This window comes from Diorhabda carinulata, chromosome 5 (genome assembly GCF_026250575.1).
Source record: "Diorhabda carinulata isolate Delta chromosome 5, icDioCari1.1, whole genome shotgun sequence".
Lineage (NCBI taxonomy): Eukaryota > Metazoa > Arthropoda > Insecta > Coleoptera > Chrysomelidae > Diorhabda > Diorhabda carinulata.
In genome coordinates, this window is record NC_079464.1 from 6,346,626 (window position 1) to 6,370,954 (window position 24,329).

Here is a 24,329-nt window from a genome sequence, read left to right on the forward strand (position 1 = left end):
ACATTTTTTTTATCTCTAAATACTATAACTAATAAAGGATAAGAACTGAATGATGATGGAAATGGTTTGTGAACGTTGTTCGAAATTTGCTAGGAAACTATATCTCGGAAAATTGCATATTATTGATAATAGAACTTATAAAATCATATAGAACTGGCTTAGTGGAATGATACGTTCTTAATAATACAAATGCTGGACTCATCTGGATTTCTTTTCCGCAAATTTAGGTGCTAGTAGTTCATTATTGTTACTTGAAAAAGAAATTTGGAAGAAGTTAGAATTTTGTCAACTAGTGTATTGTTTTCCTAATGTGCAATAAGCTCGCGTAATGGGTGCTTAGGTGGGCTCTGTCCAGCTACAATGCAATTTTAAAATTCGGCGAATTCACGTGGCGCTTTTCATCTGATTTTTTATAAATAGTGGACGCGGATTTTACTACTTTTCATTATAGAAGGCGGTTTATTTACCGTATTTCTTTCGAATATTACCTAGGAAAATCTATTTATTTATTTATTTTGTTTATTTTTGTTGGAAAGCTGTATTTTAAATTTAAATAACTAGTCCTAGTAAAAAGAACGAATTGGTAGAAGTAATGGCGAAACTTATTTAAGTGGCATTTATAAGTAAATTATTGAAGTTAAGTGTATTGTATAGTGTGTAATTGAATTACGAACTTGAGAGACAGTGTTTATTAATTCAAGAAGAATAAAATATAACAGGAAAAAAGTATTTCCTTTAAAAAGTGTATACGTCTAGGCATCGACCAAAGGAGACGGACAGTCGATTCACTATTACACATGTTCTGTGGGATATTAGTTTGGTGACCATAGCTAAACAGAAACAACTTTTTGTAGAATATTTTTCTTTTCTTGAGGCTGCTATCCGTTATGAATGGCGATCATCACAGTTATCTTTATACTGTTATAAGCAATGCGAAAGAGTTGAGGAGAGGTTTTATTGAATCAGGCTCTTAGCTTCTTGATCTAGTATATTCGTCTTTTTCTTGGACCTCTTTTTCCAAATAATTTGCCTTGCATCTTGGAGCAAAGCATATCTGGATGCGTTTCGCATTTTCTGGCCGAAGTACTGTAATTTGCTGATTTTTATGATTATCATTCTTCTGAGGACTTCTTCATTTGGTGCCTAGGCGGCTTAGGAGATTTTGAGTATTCGTCCATAAAACCACATTTATAATGCTTCTAATTTTCTACTCATATCTGCATTCAAAATCCAAGACTCTTTCATAATACCGAACTGATTCGGAGATATTCGGTTGTCACAAAATTTGTAGATTACTTTGAGAAGGAGATTAAAAAATGACTCATACGACTGATGGTACGGTATTTTTTCCTTTTATGGACACCACTCTCTGTAATCGGAGCTACTGCCTTGTCATCTTCAAAGTATAAAGGAAATTAATTGATCGAAAGCTGAGGATAGGAGAAAATGAAATTATTTTTTGAGAAAATAGACACAATAATCATTAAATTTCATTTTTCTTATTATTTGAAGGTAACAGGAAGTAATTTTTTCTGATTTTTATATTGATCCTGATAACCAAGTAAATAATTTAACAATAAATATTCTTGAATCATAATTTTCCTGAAAAAAAAATGACATAAAATACTTTTTGTTCAGCATTTCGTACGTCGTATGAAATTTCGAATGAATGCGACAAGTTTTAAAATTATTTCTTTTACATGGTAATTTCATTATTCTATATTACATACACACCTATTTCAACTATACAAAAGAACGAAATGAATAAAATATTGTTTGAAGAATTATCATCCATTCTGTGAATATTTTTATTAACATGATATTTATCTGCATAGAAATAACATCAAAGCAAACGGTTTATCAAGTTATACCATTAAAACTCCGCTTTTTATTCCAGTGAAATTACATTGAATGCGAATATATAAACTTTATTGAACCAATCAATCCTACTAGTGAACCTCTACGTTAATCAATCTTTATACATACTTCTACCATATATCGAGTGGCTATTAAAAAGTGTTAACTCTTATTCTTTATTAGTAGCAGTGATCTACTATCAAACATTCGATTATTATTTACGAAAATGATGTAGTTGAGACGCATAAATAAAGACTGAAAAAAATAAAATGATTGCAAAAAAATAAAAAACCATTTAAAGAAGATTCTTATTACCGTGTTGAATTACGGCTACTCTAGGAACCATTTCTAAATTGTATAACTCAATCAATTGATTGTTCAAAGTTTGTTAATATTGTTTGTAAACTAGTTGCATCAATCGTCCCGATTATGATTACCAACGAGATGATATAGGATCTTCACATCTCATCCACCTTTTGTCATAAACATTAGATTAGATGTTTCACTGCCAGTAAAAGTGGGGGATGTCCTATCATGCTGGCATTACATCCGTCGAATAAAAAGTCAATGTGAATCTGTCGTCTTGATTAACAATCAAAAAGTGAAGACCTATTAATTAGTCATTTATGACACCAATCCACGCGTTAACTGATAACCACGACTGCACAGGCACTCGGGATAAATTTTATGTCCTGTTTTATTTTTCAATTGATGAATTGAAAAAAAAATATTCATTTTCAGCATAAGAATAAAACATATTCAGTTAACTTACACACTTGAAATTCTTCTCTTGTCCGGCAAATAATTTTGTCAATGGTATAAACTAGTTTAATTTTCTTATGAACCCATATTTGAAATGTAAGTGATCGAGTATATTTAAGAAGAATATTGAATACAAATACTGCACTCCAATCTCAAGAAACATCTCTAGTTGAATGTAGAAACCAAATCATCAATTGTCAAAATTTTAAATTAATTTAAAAACTGAAATAACAACTTTTTTATAGTAGTTAGTAAATATTTATTCAATTCTTTTTTCAAGTGATATTTTTTGTAAATTATTCATTTATCAAAACTTTCATTTGAAACAACGATCTGAAGTAATTAAATGGACAAGACGGCGGAAAAAAGATTTCTGGAAGATCAGAAGAAGGAAGTCAAAGATAACAAACTCATTTCTATTTATTTAATTCCGGACATGCTGCATACTGGTTTAATTTTTGCTATTGACTTATTTACTTATTATTACCTTTTAATAATACCTATAATTTTGTTATTCTTTGTGGTTTTCTCCTTTATATTAAAATTTTATTTTATTTATATATTTATTTAGTTATTATTTTCATGTTTGTTTTTGTCTACAAATTGTAACAATTTTTTGACAATAAAGCATTTCTCTCTCTCAGATGTAAATTAAGGAGATTATTCATTTATGGGTGATTCCGTTCTAACTGTGATATTCAATGTCCTGTATTGTTTTTTTGTACTAGTCATTAATTAATAATCAATTAATAAAAATTTTGTGTTAATTGAATAATTCTTAAGATATTTAAACATTATTTTTATACAATATAACTTGGCACTTAAAGAAAACTTATACTACATCACTTGAATGTCAGTACCGTGTCATGTCCATTCCTAGAATTTACCGATAAATTATTAATTTTTTTTGTCGTAACAAATGATTTAAACTAATTACCTTATAAATTCTAATGTTTATGATCAAACTGAGGAAAATTGATGCACTTGTTGTTTAATATCTTAAGTTACCATGTCAGTACCGTGGATAAATGAGTCAGTACCGTGGAACTCAAAATCCGACATTTGTGTCTTGCTCGTGATACTTTGAAGTTGTAGTAAATTCCTCTTAGAGTTTTATTTTTACAGTAAAATAGATGAATAATATGCATAAAAAAGTTAAATTTTAAAATCTTGAAATTTTGAATACAAAAAATCGCAGTTAGAACGGAATCACCCTTATATATTTTTTATAAATAGGGCATCATCTGTAAATAATGCACTGTACGGCGTTATTGTTATGATTGTTAATTCATATTCAAAATTCCAACCAATGGATTTTATTACTAGGATATAGTCGTTGGGTACAAATAGATTAAGTACCACTCATTCCTCGACTTACTTGTCTAGTGCTTCTGTCTAGTTATTCTGTATTTCCACTAGAAAAAGTGGCAGCTCTACCATCACCATTACAGAAAGAGCAACATACCTATTTAATTCATAACTTTAACTAGCAGCCCAAACACGAAACAGATAAAAGGAAACAAAGATGTCCCACTCGAAATAGAGAGACTAATAGCAGAAAAGAGACAGGCTCGGGCAAGATGGCAAAGTAGCTACATTCCTGTAGACAAAAACCACTCCAATCGACTTAGTCATAAATTGAAAAAAAAAATTAGAAGAAATAAGGGATGCACAGTTTGAGTAATACGTAACTAAATTAACAAGAACAGATAATTCCATTTGGAAGCCAATGAAACATTCAAAAAAGCCCAAGATAACAGCCCCACCTGTACGAATAAACGAACATGAACAGTGGGCTAGAAGCGACAAAGAAAAGCATATTTATTTGCAATTCATCTTACTACAGTCTTTCAGCCACTAAGTCACGAAACAGATCAAGAAGTAGAGCAGCTGTAATAAACACAAGAAGCCCGATAAAAGCATTGACTTCAAAAGAAGTACACAATGAAATAAAATTACTAAACTGGAAAAAAGCACCGGGCTCTGATCTAATAACCGCCAAAATGCTGAAAGAATTGCCACAACAATGCAATTCTGAGACTCGGATACTGGCCAAAATCATATAAAGTTGCAAAAATCATATTTATTGGTAAACCAGGCAAAGGCCCAATCAATTTGTCATCTTACCGTGCAATAAGCCTTCTACCTACAATGTCCAAACTCCTTGAAAAATTACTCATACATAGAATAACTGAAGAATTACTTCCACAGGATTGGATCCCCTGCCATTAGTCTCACGCAGAAAATAAAGCCCTGGAAAACAAAGAATACTGCTCTGCTATTTTCCTTGATATCGGACAGGCTTTTGACAGAGTGTGGCATCAAGGGCTACTGTACAAAATTAAAAGAACTTTTCCCCCAAACTACTATCCGAAATTCCGAAAATTTTACATATATCAGAGACACAGTATACAACAACAAGAACCTTTGCTGACGACACAGCCATCCTCTCTGCTGATCAAGAACCACAAACAGCAGCAAAAAATGTCCAGACTCATCTTGATCAATTACAGAAGTGGCTACAAAAATGGAGGATTAAAGTTTATCATCAAGCCCATATGGACATATGGAAAAGAGCTGTGGGTTACGCTCTCAAATCTAATAGAAAAATTATTCAGAGATCCCAATCTAAAATATTCCGTCAACTAGTAGATGCTCCTGGTATAAAACAAATCACACCATTCACGTGGACCAGGGTGTATCCTCTGTACAAGAAGTTATCCCAGAGAAAATCATCAAATAACACGAAACTATAGAAACCCACCCAAATCCAATACTAGAGGAGTTATTAACGCCACGAAACGCGGAAAGACTGAAATAAAATTGGCCAATAGACCTAATTCGAGGCATCACTGGATGCAAGCCTCATCAAGACATTATACATGTTAGATTATTTAACACTCGCGAACAAATTAGCCCATAGAATGTGAAAAATATGATTTTTAATAAAAACTTGTAATAAAAAAATCATTACAGAACCCACGAACAAAAATTATGTGTACGGAATTTTCAAAGAAAGTAACCAAAGCATACCCAATACTAAGTAACGTAGATATACACACAAGATATATTTTGGTTTTTCCAAAGCTTGGCCAGGAATTTCCCCGTTGAGGTAATGTAGTAGTCGAATGATCTCTGTAAATACTAAGTTAACATTAAGTTAAATCATAAATAAATGTTTTTCTTATGATTTACCTTTAACGTTTATATCTTTTGTTAAAACGTTTTCTATTTTTTTCCCACACAGTAAATTGGAAAATCATTTTAAAACAAACTTCTAGTCTAGTTTCTTCATTTAACCCACAAATCCTCCATCACTGTCTAGGTAACTTGTAACATGTCGTCTCGACTTTTCCACCTACCAATAACGCGGTGTTTTTCCTATTAGTCCCATGTCAAGTATCAGGACCTCCACCTTATTCCAACCATGGAATCTCGGGTCGTATTTCACTTAACCTACGATAAATTCTTGCTCTTTATCGCCTTCGTACCGTCCAAGAAACGTAAAACTGTAATGACCTTATAAAACAGATACTAAATTATCTATCTCGTCCAGTTGAAACATAATACGTAGGAATACTTCGGAAAACGGATAATATAAATCTAATAACTGAAATTATTATATTATATATGAAACCATAAAAGTAATCGGGTGATTTTAAAAATGAAACTTGTGCAGCTTTGTTAATCAATAGAACTGATTTCCTTTGAAAGGAAAAACTATGATTATTTTAGAATTTCACGAAAACGCGGTCTAAATTTATTAACCCTCAAACGCACGATTTTTTCCATTTCGGAATTATTTTTCAAAGTAGATCCGGAAATGAAACGAAAAGAAGAAAAGGGAAAGATCATTATTTTTATTTTTCAAATTTTGCATAAAAATATTATTCATTTCATGAGTGTATAATGGAGGGTATTATTCACGAGTTGTTTACTTACATGAGATCTAGCGAATAATAATTCATTATACGCGATTAGAATACTATACTTTATACTAGACTACAAAATATTTAGAGTTTTCATGTTCATTGAAACATAGTACAAAGTTATCGAAAATTATAATAATCGTATAATATGTCCATAAATATTTTTTTTGAGAAAACCCAGAAGATTTCCCTATCATTGTGATCTGATCATAATCACGATCAATCAATGAAAACTTTGGTTTCATTCTAAATTACTATAAATATCTGTGAATTATTATAAATGCAATTATTATTGTCTACACTAACACTAACATGTAAAATTCCCCGGACTTTGCTCTGCTTTAAGTGCTTTAAGCTGAGCACTTAAATGACTAACTCAAAGGTTTCGTCCTCTTCAGTCTTCTCTCTAGGATGGTGTTGTCGAGGAGCTGGATTGCCTCGATGATCACATGTTTCAAGAGCCGCTGTTCGTGACTCTTTGCGAATTTAGTGGGTGCCTTACTGTGTCTATCTGCAGGTCCCGATGAGGATCGCTATTTCGAAAGTATCAGGGTCTATCAACGATGCTCCTTAGTACTCTATTTTGAAATTTTGATATTATTGGGGCGTTGCTTTCGCTGGCATATTCCCATAGTTGAATCCCGTAGATCCACACCGGTTTTAGGATTTGTTCATATACAAGTAGTTTATCATACATTGACAAAGTGGATTGTGTTCCCAGCAACCAATACATTTTCTTGTATCTTATACATAGTTCTTCTCGATTCTTTTCTGTGTGAGGTTTCTCGCGTAACTTCGCATTTAGTGTTAGCCCCAGATATTTTGCCGTATTAGAATATGGTACCTGTTTATCGCCGATTCGTAGTGGTACATCTTGCACCTTTTTATTTGCGTAATTTATATGTACAGATTTTTTTCTTGTTTAAACTTATGCTCCATTTGTTGGTACGATAATTAATTTTATCCATTGATGCTGCTTGTAAAGGTAAAGAGGTAAAGGACCGGTCCAAGAGCACTCCCTTGTAGTACACCCGAGTTGATTTCATTCAAGTCTGAGTAATCATCCTGCTTTATTCTGAAGGCTCGTTGTTTTATATATTACCCTAACAGTTTGGTATATTGGTTAGGCAAGAGTTTATTCAGTTTGTATTTGAGTCTTTCATGTCAATCTTTGTCAAATGCCTAAGCCACGTCTAAGAAAACAGAGTAGCAGACTTTTTTCTATGATATAGGTTACCCTATGTACTTGGTCTATGGTGAAGTGGTTTACCCTGAAGCCGAACTGATGTGAAGGTATTACTTTTCTTATTTCAAATATGGAACTTAATATTTAAAGCGGAATGCTGCGTTTATAATATGCGTCAATTTGATTATAGCTTTATTTGGTAAATGTTTTAATATTTCTCTTGTGACTAAACCAAAGCCAGAAGCTTTCTTCTGGTTGATATTCTTTAATTGAGATTTCCAAACTGTCTTGACTTTGTATTAAATTATTCTACTCCTTCGGTAGCTGTACATAAGTGTATGCTGAATGTTCTGCAAGTCTATTTTTTTTTGTGATTGTTCCGAGCCTAGCTACCATCTTGGCTTTTGATTGGAGGATTTTGGGTGATTGGTCTCTTTAATCTTTTGGCCGTCTTCTATAGTGAGTATTCCGTAGACTTAAGACCATAATTTTAAACACAAAAATATATGTTTGACACATATTGGGTATCTAATCTCACAATTTGATGATATTTATTCATAATTATCAATAATCCCTTTTGCCAATTCAAAATAAATATGCCTTATTGTCAAGTTTTCTTGATTTTTCCGGTAATAAATTTAATTAGGCAACTTTAGCAGCTCCTCTAATTTCTGGTGGTGTTAATGAAAAGTGGAAAGTCACTTTCTTTTTTCTATATCCATTCTTAGTTGTTTTTAAACATAAAATATTGAAATACCGAGACATCTGAACACAAAATAATGTTGACAGTTTTGAATCAAATTTTATCCGCTCCAATTTCAATTTATGAATTGTTTCATAAACCATTGCGAGTTAATGAAGAGATGTACGTCAAACACGTTCTTATCCGTTGACAACTCAGTGTTAATACTTCATACCGTCAAAATAGAGATTCCGGTTTCGAATCTTGTGGCAATTATTTTTTATTCTGCCAAACAGCTACGGAAAAAATTTGTCCATATTATTTATATCCGAAATAAGACTATGAATTGAAAAACTGTACAATATGAAATTCAAAAAATTAGAATGAAGCAAAATTGTTACAAAAAAATTATTTGCGGAATAGTTTGAATCTAGACTAGGTACTTCTAATTCCAATGTAATTATTGCAATTTATTCCCACAATGTGCTTAACTGCTCGAGAATGTTTGATAGCCACTTAGCGGTAACACTGAGAAATCGAAAGCTTTTACTCCATTGGGAGTATTAGTAGCAAATTATTTGTACTATTAAGGATTCATTGAATAGTTCTAGTTAAACCTATTACGAGAATTGAGATCAATCAATATAGGTAATTCTCTTCTATTTCTTTCCTCAGCTTCCACTTAATTCAAAAACTATCTGATCGGATGTATTTTCATATTTTTTCAGTATATTCAATAATTTTATCACTGTAATTTCATAAAAGAACAACTTTATTTCTGTTCGTTCCGTAATTAGGAAATAGTGTTATCATATTCCTCACATTTGAAGATATGTAGTCGAAATTCTCCATGCTGCAGGCTACTATCCTTCTTTTGTCACCTATTCACTATTAATGAATGCGATTAAATCTTCGTAGACTTCTCTGTCCGCCACTGTGTGAACTAAATCTCCTATTTCTCAAGACTGTTCACAATCTTATCTTCCTCAGCTAAGATATTTGCTTTCTTCCCATTTACCATCTATCCCACTCTCAAATATGAAATTGAAGAAATCGTTACTTTGGGCCTCTGAGTATTTAACTCCAATAGGCTATTTTTCTTCTTTTTGTATTCAGTCTTTTCTAATTCTTCTTAGGATCTGTTCGTTTGTCTCTTCGTCAGTCTATGGTACTTTCAGTCCTCGTCCAACCGACTTTCAAGATACTTGTAGCGTATCACCCGCTCTAATGCAGCACCATATACAAAGAGTTGTGCATTTATATAAGGCACATTATGTCTGTTGATTATCATAAACTTTTTCTTTTTGCTCTCTATCTTTCACCAACATAGTTTAGTCTGTTAAGTGCTTCATTAAAGATGGCCTCAGAGTAGAGGTTAGATAAAAGAGAAGATAGGATGCTTCCTTCTTTGAATTCTCTTTTATGTCATCTGTTTTAAATTTATCTGTTGTCACGTCAGCGGCTTGGTGCCAGTGCAAATTTCGAATAAATCTTATATTCCCATCATCTACATCCGTTGTTGTTAATACTTTGAATAATTTCTGATTTGAACCTTGACAAAGGCTTTTTCGTAAATAACAAAACAGAGAAAGATGTCCTTCTGTACGACTCGGCAGTTATGGACCAGCAAACGTATACTGAATAGAGCTTCTTTTGCCCCCATTACACTCTTGAAGACGAACTGAATGTCTCTGATGCTAGCGTCGCATTTTCTATATATTCGATTATGTGATATTTTCAAAAATATTTTCAATGATAGTATTCTGAAGCCTAGTTCAAATATAAAGTCGTTATCTGTGATAGTCGCGTCTGGAAAGATTATTTTTTCCAAAGCGGTTCATTTGGTACCTGAATAGTAGCAAGAGTAGATTTTCATAGCTACAAGTATAGAATAAAGTTTATCTCTCTAGCCACAATCTTTCATTTGAGGGTTTCTGCAATTTTGGGCCTAAAATCATCTAATAATTTATCTGAAGCACAAGAAGCAAAACATCTTTATACGCTGCGATAAACGACAAGCATTCAAGTTACTCCTGGGGGTGGTTATCACCTCTATGGTGGTACAAAACTATATAGAACGTCTAGAAAATCTGTTGAATAATAACTTGTGTCAACATTGTGTTGATTGTTGAGCATCATGGTGTTCGGTAAAATGGGCGAGCCAACAGTTTAGCGAAAAGATCCTCCAATTCTCGAACCTGTTGGTTTCATCAACAGTCTAATGGACAAGACAGCTGCAGACAGGTAGTTGGAAACCACCGGTGTGTCATATAATAATATTCATTTTATAAGGTCAACGCAGGTACAGGATAATTATCTCATTCAACTCAGAGGGGACCACCTCAAGATAATAGCAAAACGCAAGATACTCAATATTTTAAATGCAAAGATGAAGACGAAACTTTAGTGCACGTATAGCTCAACTGAGCTCCTTTCTAGGGTGTTCGAGAGGTTTCCATAATATAAACTCCAACCTAAGAATTGTTGATGTATGGTAAGCGCCAGGTTCAATCCAATCCCGTATCTTGTAACCTTCAGGCAGTTTATATCAGTGAAGACGATTCGCAATATCTTCCCATTCTTTAATGTAACCAATTGGAAACAATGAATAAAGAAGTAAAGAATAATTTTCTGTTCATATCATTAAAACGAAAAATTTTTACATTCCATGCGTTGTTAATCAACTTTTTTCAATAACTACTATTATTATAGTAAAATGCTCGTGTTGAAGCTTTCGACATCAAATTGAGTAATCACATAGGCACATATACGTCTTCCCATCTTCATTCTCATCCCCCAATCGACAAGACTATCAAAAGAGATGGATTTCTTAAGGGGAGATATGTCGATAAATTCAATTGGAGTATTTGACATTCCCGATAACTTCAAATGCTTGTAACACAAACTATAATGGGTTGTTTAAGCATTCATACCACCATTAAATAGATATATAATGTTACATATAAATATATATCTATATATCAATGGAAGAATTATCTTTCTAGGCTACGGTTGATCAGAAATTATGGCAAATTTTATGGTAAAGTACATTGCGATTTCAACATAAATATAAGAGGAATTTGACAGAAGAGCGACTTTGTTTAACAATACTTTAACTACGGTGACGTTGTTTCCAATTTTCACTATATTGTGATTTTTATGTCGAAATTTCAAATAAATCGTAAAGATAGATCAATTTCAATACTCCTACATAGAATCAAACATATTTGTGACGAGGGAAAACAAAGAATTTAAGGAAAATGCTCGTAAATATTTTCCTGGAGTTGCTTGACCGATTTAGGAATGGTTCTTTGCTTTAAAAAGTGGACATTTCAACACGGATGATACCGAACATCAGGAATGTTATTAATTATAGTAACTCAACTTTTTTAAAAGAAACATACGCTACTCTGACTAAAGATCATTCAAACTTGCTAAAATATATTCTGAATCTATTTTTGACAACCATTGTATTTCGAAATCTCAATGTGTAGTCCTTATTGATTATTTGGACATGGTGGAAACGATAACTTGCCAATATTATGCAGATTTGCTGAAAATTTCGATAACTAACTATTAAAAAAACGACTATATTTATTCATGGAAATACTTTTGTTTCATCACAATACGCTTGCACATGTATCCACTATATTGCAGAAAAGAATCAGTTATCTTCTTCTGCTATCCATTGATGAATGTTTGTGATCATTTCTGACCATTTTATCTTGTCTCTGGTGGTATGAATTAATTCTCCAGTACATCTCATTCCTGTCCATTTTTTGCTATTGTGGAGCCAATCCCTTTCCCTCTATATTTCCTTCTCTATGAGTCTCTGGAGCTTTCAAAATTCTTCTATAGATCCACATCTCAAATGCCCCCAGTTTGTTCATACTGTTAATTTTTAATGTTCAGCCTTCCACACATAATAGTACAGACTATATGTAGCAGTTTGTGAAACACGTTTTTGATTATCATAAATAAACTCGTCGCTTTTCCCATCCGGGACTTGATCTCTACGTTTGATAAACAGTGTTCACATAACCAAGTTCCCAGATAGTTAATCTCTGTTAGTCGTTCAATTTCTTCGCTATTGTATGGTAGTTTTACATTCTGGAAGTCATCTAATTTGCGGGTGATTACCAGGAATTTTGTCTTTTTCATGTTGATATTGATTTCCATAAGCTGATTGAGTATTCCAACTTTGTCCAAAAACCTTTGGACGTCATCTGTATGATCGGCATATCCTATATTTTCAATTCATGTGTCATTCATCATTGATGCTCAATTGTTGACCCTGGGGGGCGTCTTTTAAGAAGTTTTCCCAATAAAGGTTAAACAGGAGCTAGAAGCATATTTTACACAACTACTAAACCTTTTTATGATTGTTTCATATACTGGAAAATAGCTTTCCTAAGGGTGTAGGTTTTAAGGAAGATAATTTTGAAAAATGATTGGTTACTTCGGCCTAACTGACATTGTCATCGATGAAAATCTACAACTGACGAGCTATAATACAATTCTTAATGATTCGAAATTTAATATTAGGGAATTATTTCAACAGTTAATGAGGTAAAAAACTCATAATGATGTTATTTTAACTCAAAACTTAAAAAACAGTCAATGAATAGAATAAAATGGACATTGCAGCAACCTAAATGGAATTATTAAAAAAAGGGAGTTGCAAATAACAAATAGAGTGACAATATAACAAGACTACATAGAGAAAAAAAGTCTAATGTGGTTTTATAAAAAAGACAGACGAAGAAGATGATGAACGGTACATAATTCAGCTCATTAAAAAATAATAGATGGAATGAATGAAATAAAACAATGGTTAGAAAATAAATGCACTTAAGTCAGTAGAAATGCTTTGTAAAGAGAACCACTCTGTAAAATGTAAAATTCGATAAGTCACGAAACTAAAGAAGCTAGAGTTGGCAACGCTACAATTAAAATTAAAATATTTCGCGCTGTGATTTCATATTTGGTTTAAGTAAACAAATACTGATATTTTGACGGGTGAATTTTCGTTTGAAAATTTGGATGCTTTTCGTGATATGAAAAAATAAATAAGTATTCCAAAACAAATAAATCACAGTATATTTGGAACATAAAAAGGTAAGTTTTCAAGAAATTTCGTGAAAAAAATGTTTTTTGTAAAAGATAATAATAAAAAATGATGAACTTGGTTTTTCTAATTTTTCACACAAATTTTGGGGTTATGCGTAATACTGTAAATAAAAGAGTTGTTGATTTTATTATCTACAAGTTTGCTATTTGACTTTCTTTCATACGATTTGTAGTTTTGCAGTAAATCAAGATAAACCATTTTCTACCCTTAAAAATTCACCACCTTCTCGAACTGAGACCTGAGATTTTTTCTTTTATTCTCATTATATTCTCCTTCTTTTCTAATGGTTTTCATCCTCATATTATTAACATTTTTGAAGGCCTTTACCTTGGTCTATTTGGGGGACATAAATTATAGGGAATAAAAGTATTTTAGCTTCGACCCTCGTATTCAATATGTTGACAACATTACGAGACGAGATTCTACACTACACGGATCTATTTAATGAGACGATGTATATATTACGTTGTTGGTTGTTATTAAGTAGAGAAATGAGAAATTTTAATGATACTTCAATCAAAAATTCATGCTTAGTTTCCTTTTAATAATTGAACTTCTCTATAATGATAGGCAAATGTAATGGGTTTCACAGTAATCTTGGAACACATTGCTCAAAGTTTGTTATTAAGAAAAATCTCAAGGATATGACTTTCAAATCATTTGAAGATTTTTCTAAATGAATTTCATTGGAAGCAATCTTTGATAAAAATTAGAAAATGTTAAGGTTTGTCATGAATAATTTCCATTTCCAATGTTTTAACTTTATTAGTTCAATAATCATGAAACAGGGATTCTTTATATTCGAAGTAAAGCCTATCTAATTTAATTGCACAATCCACTGGTCGGCGAACGTATTAGCCAAAGAGCCAAAATGTGAACATGACAATAATTTAAAAAAATCGTGGCCAAATCAGCTTGTTTAGTCAACTTTATTACACTAAATAAAACTAAATTTCATTCTTAATGAATATATAGGTGGGTGATTCCGTTCTAACTGTGATTTTTTGTATTCAAAATTTCAAGATTTTAAAATTTAACTTTTCTAACTTTTTTATGCATATTATTCATCTATTTTACTGTAAAAATAAAACTCTAAGAGGAATTTACTACAACTTCAAAGTATCACGAGCAAGACACAAATGTCGGATTTTGAGTTCCACGGTACTGACTCATTTATCCACGGTACTGACATGGTAACTTAAGATATTAAACAACAAGTGCATCAATTTTCCTCAGTTTGATCATAAACATTAGAATTTATAAGGTAATTAGTTTAAATCATTTGTTACGACAAAAAAAATTAATAATTTATCGGTAAATTCTAGGAATGGACATGACACGGTACTGACATTCAAGTGATGTAGTATAAGTTTTCTTTAAGTGCCAAGTTATATTGTATAAAAATAATGTTTAAATATCTTAAGAATTATTCAATTAACACAAAATTTTTATTAATTGATTATTAATTAATGACTAGTACAAAAAAACAATACAGGACATTGAATATCACAGTTAGAACGGTATCACCCAGGTATTGATGAGAACAATATGCTTGTGTTTCCTTGGAAAGTTTGAGTAAGTCAGGTTTGTATGTTGTTTTTTATGGCATGCAGCTTTTTCAACTGATCGTAAGAGTCTGGAATACTATTCCAAGCGTTGAAAATGATCATGTCTTCCTTTTCCTAGTCATTCAAAACAAACACACGTGTATTTCCAATTCCACACAGAGACCTTGCCTTATCACCTTGTTTCAGAATCCACCAATTGTATTTCAAAGCCATCAATGTCAATTTCAAAAGGAGAACATTTCAATTCGGTTATTGTAGCATTTAGAGAATTTGTGACAAATACTGAAGTTTCTCGCATTTAAGGAGTCAAAGAGCCACATGCGGCTCTGGAGCCGCACTTTGCCTACCACTGTTTTAACCCAACGTTCAGCAAGCTCTTTGAGACCTTAGTAAAACCATTATTTGGACTTAGATGCAAATTCGGCTTTTCGACAATACAAAGTACTCCCCATAGAATTAGAGACAAGTCTTAACCACATGTTGAAATTGAGATATAAGAATTTTCACATATGAAATTACATCCTGGGTAGATAGGAAATGGTGACCTAGAGGTCGAATCGTATTTTACGGAACGCCAACGTCATGTCAAAACAAAAATGAAAATTCCAACGTTATATTTGACTATTGTTTCTAACCGAGTAACCAGAACAACGAACCGCCAGCTTCCTTTCGATGTAGCTTTCACAGGCTAGGAGAAACTGCACCTATGTTTCCATATAAATCGGAAAATCTAATCATATTTATAGGTAGGGAAGATATATTATTTATGAGAATTGTACTATTAAAATGTTCAAAAATACGTAGTCCACGTTACCTATAGATAGTGGTAGTTGCTTGAAAAATACCACTGTATTAAAAAGTACACAATCTATACAGTATATGTTTCGAGTTTGAAGAGGCCATGTTGTTTAGTATTTGTTGAACATCCATCAATAGGGAACGTTATCAGTGAACACGTGAGAATTGATCTTCGTTATGTGATGTGATGGATGTGATTTGAAAGGTGTTAGATCAACCAATATAAAAGCTGAACATGTTTCTACTCTAGGCGAAACTACTCGTTCATTATCAACAATAAAATATTTGGTAGCAGAGTTTAAACGAAGCCGTACGATCAGCAAATATCAGTATCAGTGGTCGACTATATGAGGCGACGACTTCAGAAATATTGGAGGAAACCTACAAAGTGTGCGAGCTAGCAGACATAGACATTTCAAAAAGTATAGTACGTCGCATATTAAATGATAATTTTGACATGAGAACGCTGTCCGCAAGATGGTTGAACAAAAACAGCGCCGAAAAGATGTTTCCATCAAGTGTTTGGCAATGTATCACAGAAGTAACTTGATTACTCTGCTTTTAAAAGTGACTTATGAATAGTTCTGACATAAACTGGAATATACAATTGCTATTTCTGCCCATTAGTACCTTTGTGTTGTTTCAAAAACTCGTTTTTGTACTGAAAAAACTTTGCTTCATACATATTTTCGTAAATTTTGAATATTCTTCTATTATATCAGCTCCCAAATTATTAGATTTCAGGAAGTCCCAAAGGTACTACAAGGTCTGCAGCATCGCTCTGAAATAATCAACTTACATCCTCAATTTCTTGTTCTTCACTTTAATTCTAAGGAAATCTTCACTGAACGATTATCTGGTTAGATGGGCATGTTTTCCAATTCCCTGTCACTGATGATATAGTAATAGTAATAAGAAATACTTGATGTCTTCTTAAACCTTAAAATGGGCGTTCAGAACGTAGCTTTGTAGGAATATTTTTTTTATTTTAACAATATTGAGAGCTAATAATTTTTATCAGTAATTTCTTCATAGTATTAACCTTAAAATAGAATGAGTTCATTTCAATATCGATTCGTTTCTAAGGGTGTACAGCATTTATAGTGAAAACTTATAACGAATATTCTTGAAAGAGGTTGACTTAAATTGTCCAAAAAAGAAAAAAATTACGGTCAATACTGGAGCGATTTTATGTGAGACCAAATTTTCAATGAGAAACTTACTGTAGCTTCTGATTTATATTGTCAAACGAGAGAGAATTAACTCAATTAACTTTTAATTCTGCTAAACATAGCTTGTTGAACACTTTTTTATACTTTTTCTGATAGAAAGCCCTTTGTAGAGCTTCGTACGATTATATTCGATTTAAAATTGTGTCAGAAACTGTCGTTGGAAACTCCAGTAGTGCAATTAAGTCTTTACCGTCGCGTACAGTGTCAAAGCATGTAGTCCAGTAACCTGCCGGTAACAGGTCGTCGATTCAACTTGCCTACTCTAATGTCGAACCGCAAGTCCGTTAGTCCCTAATTAGTTCCTGTGGTCTGAATCGGAGTCCGTCGGGTTCGGATCTATTTACGGGTTTTATGCTACTTAAAGGGGTGTTCACGAGGAGATTAGCGGAGGTGAAAGAGGTACAATGTAAAATATCAAGAGATTTACGTCAAGGTTTAAGAGACACGACAAAAAGGGACTGCGAAAACTATAAACTACAACGAACGTGAATACATTATGCTATTGAAGAGAGTAGAATCAACTTTACGAGATGGGGAATACTAGATGTTTCTAAGTTATGTCCTATTGAATATTGTAGTGAAACAATTTACATATTTGGCTCAATATTGGAGGATATTTTATTTTTATAAATTGCCTTCAGTGGATTCGTATTTGTTCATAAGCAAGAACGGAATATTCTCATTCGCATTTTAATATTTTTTGTTTCAATTCTGAACTATATAAGAATATTATGATTGTATTTGTGCTGGAAACTTATTTAAAATTAACGTCACATGGAGGCAACAAATGATGAAAGGCGTAGACACGCGTACGGGATTTGGGAAAGTGTCGAAAATAGCATCAGAGGCGTAGAGAATGTTCATTCGTCGATCCCATATACCCATTACGGAATTTACTAAGCAACCACTTTACATCCATCGGATATCCCGCATAGACACGAACATGAATATTTCAAAGTAATAGCTCTCTCACTGAGGCCATATTTTTCTTGCTTGGCAAACATCGATGCGCAAATACTGTCGGGTCGCTCAGGCACGTCTCGTAATCTCTTTAATCATTTCTCGAATGTTTTCCTTTCCATTCCCTGCGATGAGGACGATGAAATGGACTACTAGAGAATCCTCCACTTTCAGAGATAACAATCCATTTATTTTTTGTACACATTTTTCAATGTTTACAAATAATTATTCGATCTAACTGGATATCATCCCTACTTTTGTATACGATTGGATATGGAAATAATTGAAAACACTTTGTTGTTTGAGAAGTCTATACTGGATCAATATGGAAATTGTTGCAATATTTTGAAACAAGAATTTCACTTCTCCAAATTTCTAGAGAGTGTCACACATGTTAGATCTTTTAATTTGTTTGCCTTTTATAAGTGCCTTTTATAAGTGACATGAAATTTCGTATACATTCGGACTTGTTACGAAAAAATTGGGGACTTGTCCCTCTAGAACCTGCTAGATGTTAAAGAGGATTTTAGAAATGTTGTGGATGAAGCAAATCAAAAATAAATGACTAGAGAACATTACTAGTACCTGGGCATAAACAAAAATTTTTCGGACAATGAGTCATCATAGTAACATAATTATTGGACTCATTTTTGAGTGGATAAAGAAAACATATGGAATATGGCTCAAAAGATTGGAATTGAAGGTTTTTGTTTCCGGACGGTTTATAGAAGCAATGTTTGCGCAGTGAGTGTGTTTGCCACCTATCGCATTTTGATCTTGAATTATTTGTGGAAGTCCAGAGAAGGTTTAAAAGGTGAATAAATATGAAACTGCTTGGAATTGAATAAAACCAACAATTTTTCCTTGATGTTTTGATACAAATTAAATCTCTGAACGTATGAGAGAACTTTCATCATTTCGGCGATCCTTTGTGATAGTGACATTTCAAGTTATGTGCTTTTTTTGTTGATCTTTTGTGATGGTGACATTTTACTGCGCGAGGACTTTTCTCACTTTGATTAATCACAATCAACAATGTCGAGGAGACTTAGGTCGTCGCAATCAATCAAATGTGTGGAGAGTTACCTCACGTGCTAACCGCACTCATTACAAAAGAGGGACAGATGAAGAAAATAGTCGTATTACTAGGTCAGAATTGCGAACAATCATAAAGGGAAAACACATCTGCGTATTTCAACGGATTCACCATTCGATTTTAAGCGTTTACAATTTCCGGTACGTCTGGCTTTTGCGATAACCATAAATAAATCGCAAGGCCAGTCGTGGGAAGCTTGCGCAATGAATTGGAATTATACGTGGCATGTTCGTACGTCGGAAAACTGTCATTTTTGTTTATTTACGCACCACAAAAAAATGTAGTTCATCAGAAAGCTTTAAATTGATTAACAGACTGTATCATAACTATGTGTGTCTGTTAATATCAAATTGAAACCGTACAAATAGCCAGTATTTCAGGAAAACTCTGTTTTGTAAGTAAGCAATAATAAATAATAATAAAACTTCATTTATACCGAGCATTTTCTATCTGTTTAAATAAGAAAATAATTCCTTTTGTTTGTTTTAATTTTATTTTTTAGAAAAGTTTAGGTCTTCTATTTACCCATTGAGGCAGTACGACGTCTGCCGGAGCAGCTAGTAAGAATTAAAATTAGAGAAAATAATATAGCTTCTTGAATCAGTTGAAAACTAAAATATACTAAAGAGTGGGTACAGCTGCGGCTATTTATTCCATTTCGTCGGTCATTTTGCTAATGAACGATTTCAACAGGTTACAGGGAAAACTTTAAAAATACGTCTGGTGACCAGTTACTTTTTATAAACGATTGTAGATACTTATTCTGCAAGCCAACTGAGAGAAAAACTACATTAAAAACAGATTTGCCATTGACTCAATGCAGGTGTGAGTCGAAAATCCAAGAAACCGCTAGTTATTATTCCCTTCAACTCGGTATGGGCTGCGGGTATAGCAAGTGTCATCTGCATTTATGCGCAAACATGCAGAAATTATGTTACTCAAAAGGAGCAATCCTTTGTTCATATCAAAATTTTGTATTTAATGGCATTGAAAATCCATTTTTCACTCAATTTTAAAGTTATTTATTCTCAAAGAGTTCGATAATTCGTTGAAATCTAATAATATTCATTAGATAGAAAGAAACTCTAGAAAAAATAACTTTTAAGCTGTGTAAATAGAGATAATTTATAATTAAACATATCAAAATAGGTTTTGTTAGTAAACAAACCAATTTATCGCTTCAACACAGAAAACGCTGGATGTTATTTTAAGCACGGACAAATGAAAATCAAATGGTACTGAAAATATATAAAATATGAGGTTGATATAAATAAAACTAAATTAGTGATAATACAAGTCAACGGTGGTTTTACTGAATCGATTAGAAAATCGGTGGTTTTATTGGTACCCTCAACGGAAATTTCCGTGGCTCTTAGAGACACAGAAATTTTAAAACTAACCTAACCCAACCTAATCTAATCATCCCCATCCAAATGCCACGGATATTAGTCACTCGTGCAACGTTGTGCACTATTAGCAAGCTCAGTATAAGAATCAAAGAATAAATTACGAGATACACATAGCACTAACATCAATTCATTATTACTAAAGTTATTCTTACAATCAAATTATTGATTTGAATTTTTTGTAAAACTCGTGTTAAATGAATGGAAAAAATATATTGGGATGGCAGATATGTCAGATTCCATCTGTAGATGGTATTTATCCCTGGATGATATTTGTCCGTGGATGGTATTTATCCTTCTTCTTCTTCTTCCTCTTTCAATAGGACCAGGTCCTGTTCAATCCTGTACGTTTAGCCCTCTTTCTTGATCTTCCTGAGAAGCTGAACCCCAGCTCTCGTACCACCTCTTTGGTGGTCTGCCTACAGGTCTGAGTGTGTTCGGTCTGTCTTCGGGCATTCTTTCTACGTGATCCCTCCAGAAACTTTTTCGTGCCCTGACCCATTTTACCACATCCTGTATGCCCAATTCTTTATTTATCCATGGAAGATATCCATTCGTGTGCAGTATTCATCCGTGAGTTTAAGTTTTTTATTGTAATATTCACGGCCTAAATTAGAGACACAGCTTCATTCGCCTGATTTTTTTAAAAATATCCGTGTCTCTATGGTAGAAATTAGAGTCAAGGATATTTCCTTGGAGAGTGTCGATAGACACTTCGTTAGAAAATATTAAAGATCACAAATTTTGAAATTAACAATGATTTGTCACCGTTTGTACCATTAATTTTTTCTTTATTTCCTGTTGTTAACAATTCTGATCTTTGTTTCTATAAATTTATATCACATAATAAATCACTAAGTTCATTTTGAGAAAATAATTCTAAAGTAAATGTCTCACCCTTATATTTACCCTTATATTTACTTTCACTGGTAGAATATGAATTTGAAACATTGTTTTCGAAACAATGCGGATTATTTTGGAAACGAAAATAGGCCATGGGAGACATCCATTGTATAAAAAAAATATTTCGTAGTGACTCTGTCACTCTAGATGTCTCCATGTTTGATTAGTTATATCACTTTTAGCATATATACATCTAGCAAATTAGTAATGTGTATCATTAGTCAACTACAATGAATATTAGGGGTTATTATCTGATTCAATAGCCTATTTTCTAAGAATTTCAGTGACAATTTAATAATAGAAATATTTAACTTACCCTACAATACTGTTATAAGAGTTTCTATGATTTTGGTGACCAGGAATCTGAAACAAATTCTAATCTTATTCTAAATACAACAAAAGTTATTTGAGATACGGTGCTGGATATGTAATTATTGGAAAATAAAGGTAGAAAAATTCATAATTAATAGTTAGTTAATTAGTAATAAGTCTAAATAACCAGCAGAGTATCAATTTCTTCAGTTTGTATCAAAATATATAACATTTTTGTATTCATTTAGCTCATTGATTTATGATTTATTCTAAACTCATTTAGGTTGGAACCAATTGCGTGAAAGCTAAATATTTCGTCCCAACGGATATTAAATATTATCTTCAAGGTTGGTTATATGATTATTTGATGCTCATCTAAAGCTTACACCTATTAGTTTGAAACAATGTTAGGATATCTTCCAAAGGAATCAAAGTGAAATAACACAGTCGATTAAATCATTACATACACTAGAAACGAAACTGCAGTCGAAAAAGTGAGTTTAATCTGAGAAATGTGCTCGCACGAAAGCTGAAATCGTTTTCTTAGTCAATAGATTTTTGAAAATATACAGTTGAGTAGTAATAACACGTATTTTCTATGACAATGAATCGGATAGATAGATAGATATAAGTTTCCAGATGGTGTACAAGAAGTAGAAGTCTCTAGATGGTTTGCAAGGGATGACGGTAGCGTCTACGGAGGTTATGCAGAAAGTAAATAAGTGTGTACGTTTTGACGTATAGAAGGTATATCTAGGGGATGTGGAAAAAGCTTGTTTTAGAAGAATTGCTAAAATGAGGGGTGGAGTATACGACGCTATACAGTATTGTATGTTGTTGCACGTAAAAGAAATTTCTAGAGGGTATAAACAAGAACTAATTAAAAGATCCACAAGAAAGTGTGATGATGTCCGGTTAATCGTAATCATTGTTACAATGTTATTTCTAGTTTATGATGCACGTGCAAACCAATAATAATTTCGCTTAAAATGTCAATACAAGTGCCTGTGCAATTCCTCCAACGATTACATCATAATTATTCACTATCTGGATTTACGAAAACCAAAAAACTAAAGTAAGCCTGTTGAAGAAGAAGCAATTATTATTTTAATGTTTTATATTAGACAGAATACAAGGTGACTACATAAAATAATACACAGGGTAATTACATTATATATAAAAAGAAAACACTTTTGTTAGTGAAGATTTGAGTTGAAAAGGTTCCAATCAAATATCCCAGCAGCAATGACCTTTTTTGTGTATTCACTATATTTGTAATACATATTTCGATGGAAAAGTGGATGTCTCCATCAGTAAATTTAAATGATGATATTAAATGTGAAGGAATTTATCGCTTATAGGGAATTATTAAAAAAAGAAAATAAGCCTGTCTATCGTTAGCTATTATTGCAGAAAGATTATAGTTATTCCAATATCAATTCCAGAAGACAGTTATGCGAAGAACAATAAATATTCCATAAAAACACACGGCACTAATAACAAATTAAGAAATGTTCACTCCCCGTATAAAATTCGGTGAGCATCTAACAAACCATCAGTCCACGTGGACTCATCATCTCCACTGTTTACCATTGAAAACATCGAGTCGTAAAGAATAAAGACAGGTATGAATTCAAATGAAAATTTGGATATACAAACACAGCAAGCTATTTTAAATATATTTGAATGTTTGAAGAAGGAGAATATTCAGCAATCTGAATAATAAGAATTGCTGAATTAACTGAACTGAGTGAACAGGTTGTTGTAGAACTCGTGAAGAAAGTTCTAGCAACAGACCGCCAAACTGTGTTGAACTAGTTATTAAATAAGAAGAAGATGAGTTTGTGGTATCACCCTCTTTACAACTTTTCATGATTCAATTAAATGATGACTCTAGTTCAGATGATTCTGACTACCATTTTTATTTATATATTATATATACTTAGATAGATACTTTGGAATTGAAATGTTTTTTCTTGTTTTGTTTTGTTTGAAAAGAATTTATTTTCCTCTATGATTTTTGCTTTGAAATCTCGTTTTTCAGGAAAAAAAACTATTGGGTACAAAAAAGGCTCAGATTACGTCTGATAACGTTTTTAAATCAAACGCCTTTACAGGCAGGTATATTTTATTCGTCTATTCATGTTTTATATTTAATATTTAATATCAGTTGTAGCGTGTATAAATAATGGCGCATAATAATTTATAATGATTAGATTGCCTTCTAAAGAATACTTTCTCGAATATAAGGTATACATATTTTTATTTATATTTATAAAAATGATAAATTCATAAAATGAGGTATCTACGCCTATGGTAGATCAAACAAAATTGTCGGCAAGGGTTTTTATAATCTGTAATCGATATTAGACTATACTATGTCTGGTTCACGATTTGTTTCTTGATCCACCATATCCATTATCTAGCTTTTCCCGAGTACTCTCTCTCTCCAAACTCTGGAAAATGAATTTTTTTAAACAATTCCAGAAGCAAACGCGTATTTTGTG

At 32.5% G+C, this 24,329-nt stretch overlaps 1 protein-coding gene across 2 annotated transcripts in view; it reads right to left on the minus strand.

Annotated features, from left to right (window-relative positions):
* LOC130894034 (gamma-sarcoglycan) overlaps window positions 1-24,329 on the minus strand; it is a 184,895-nt gene that overhangs the window by 32,566 nt on the left and 128,000 nt on the right. For both annotated transcript variants that reach the window (XM_057800558.1, XM_057800559.1), the window contains one exon: window positions 21,827-21,873. In XM_057800558.1, coding sequence (XP_057656541.1) covers window positions 21,827-21,873 — 47 coding nt within the window. The remainder of the gene's footprint in view (window positions 1-21,826; window positions 21,874-24,329) is intronic.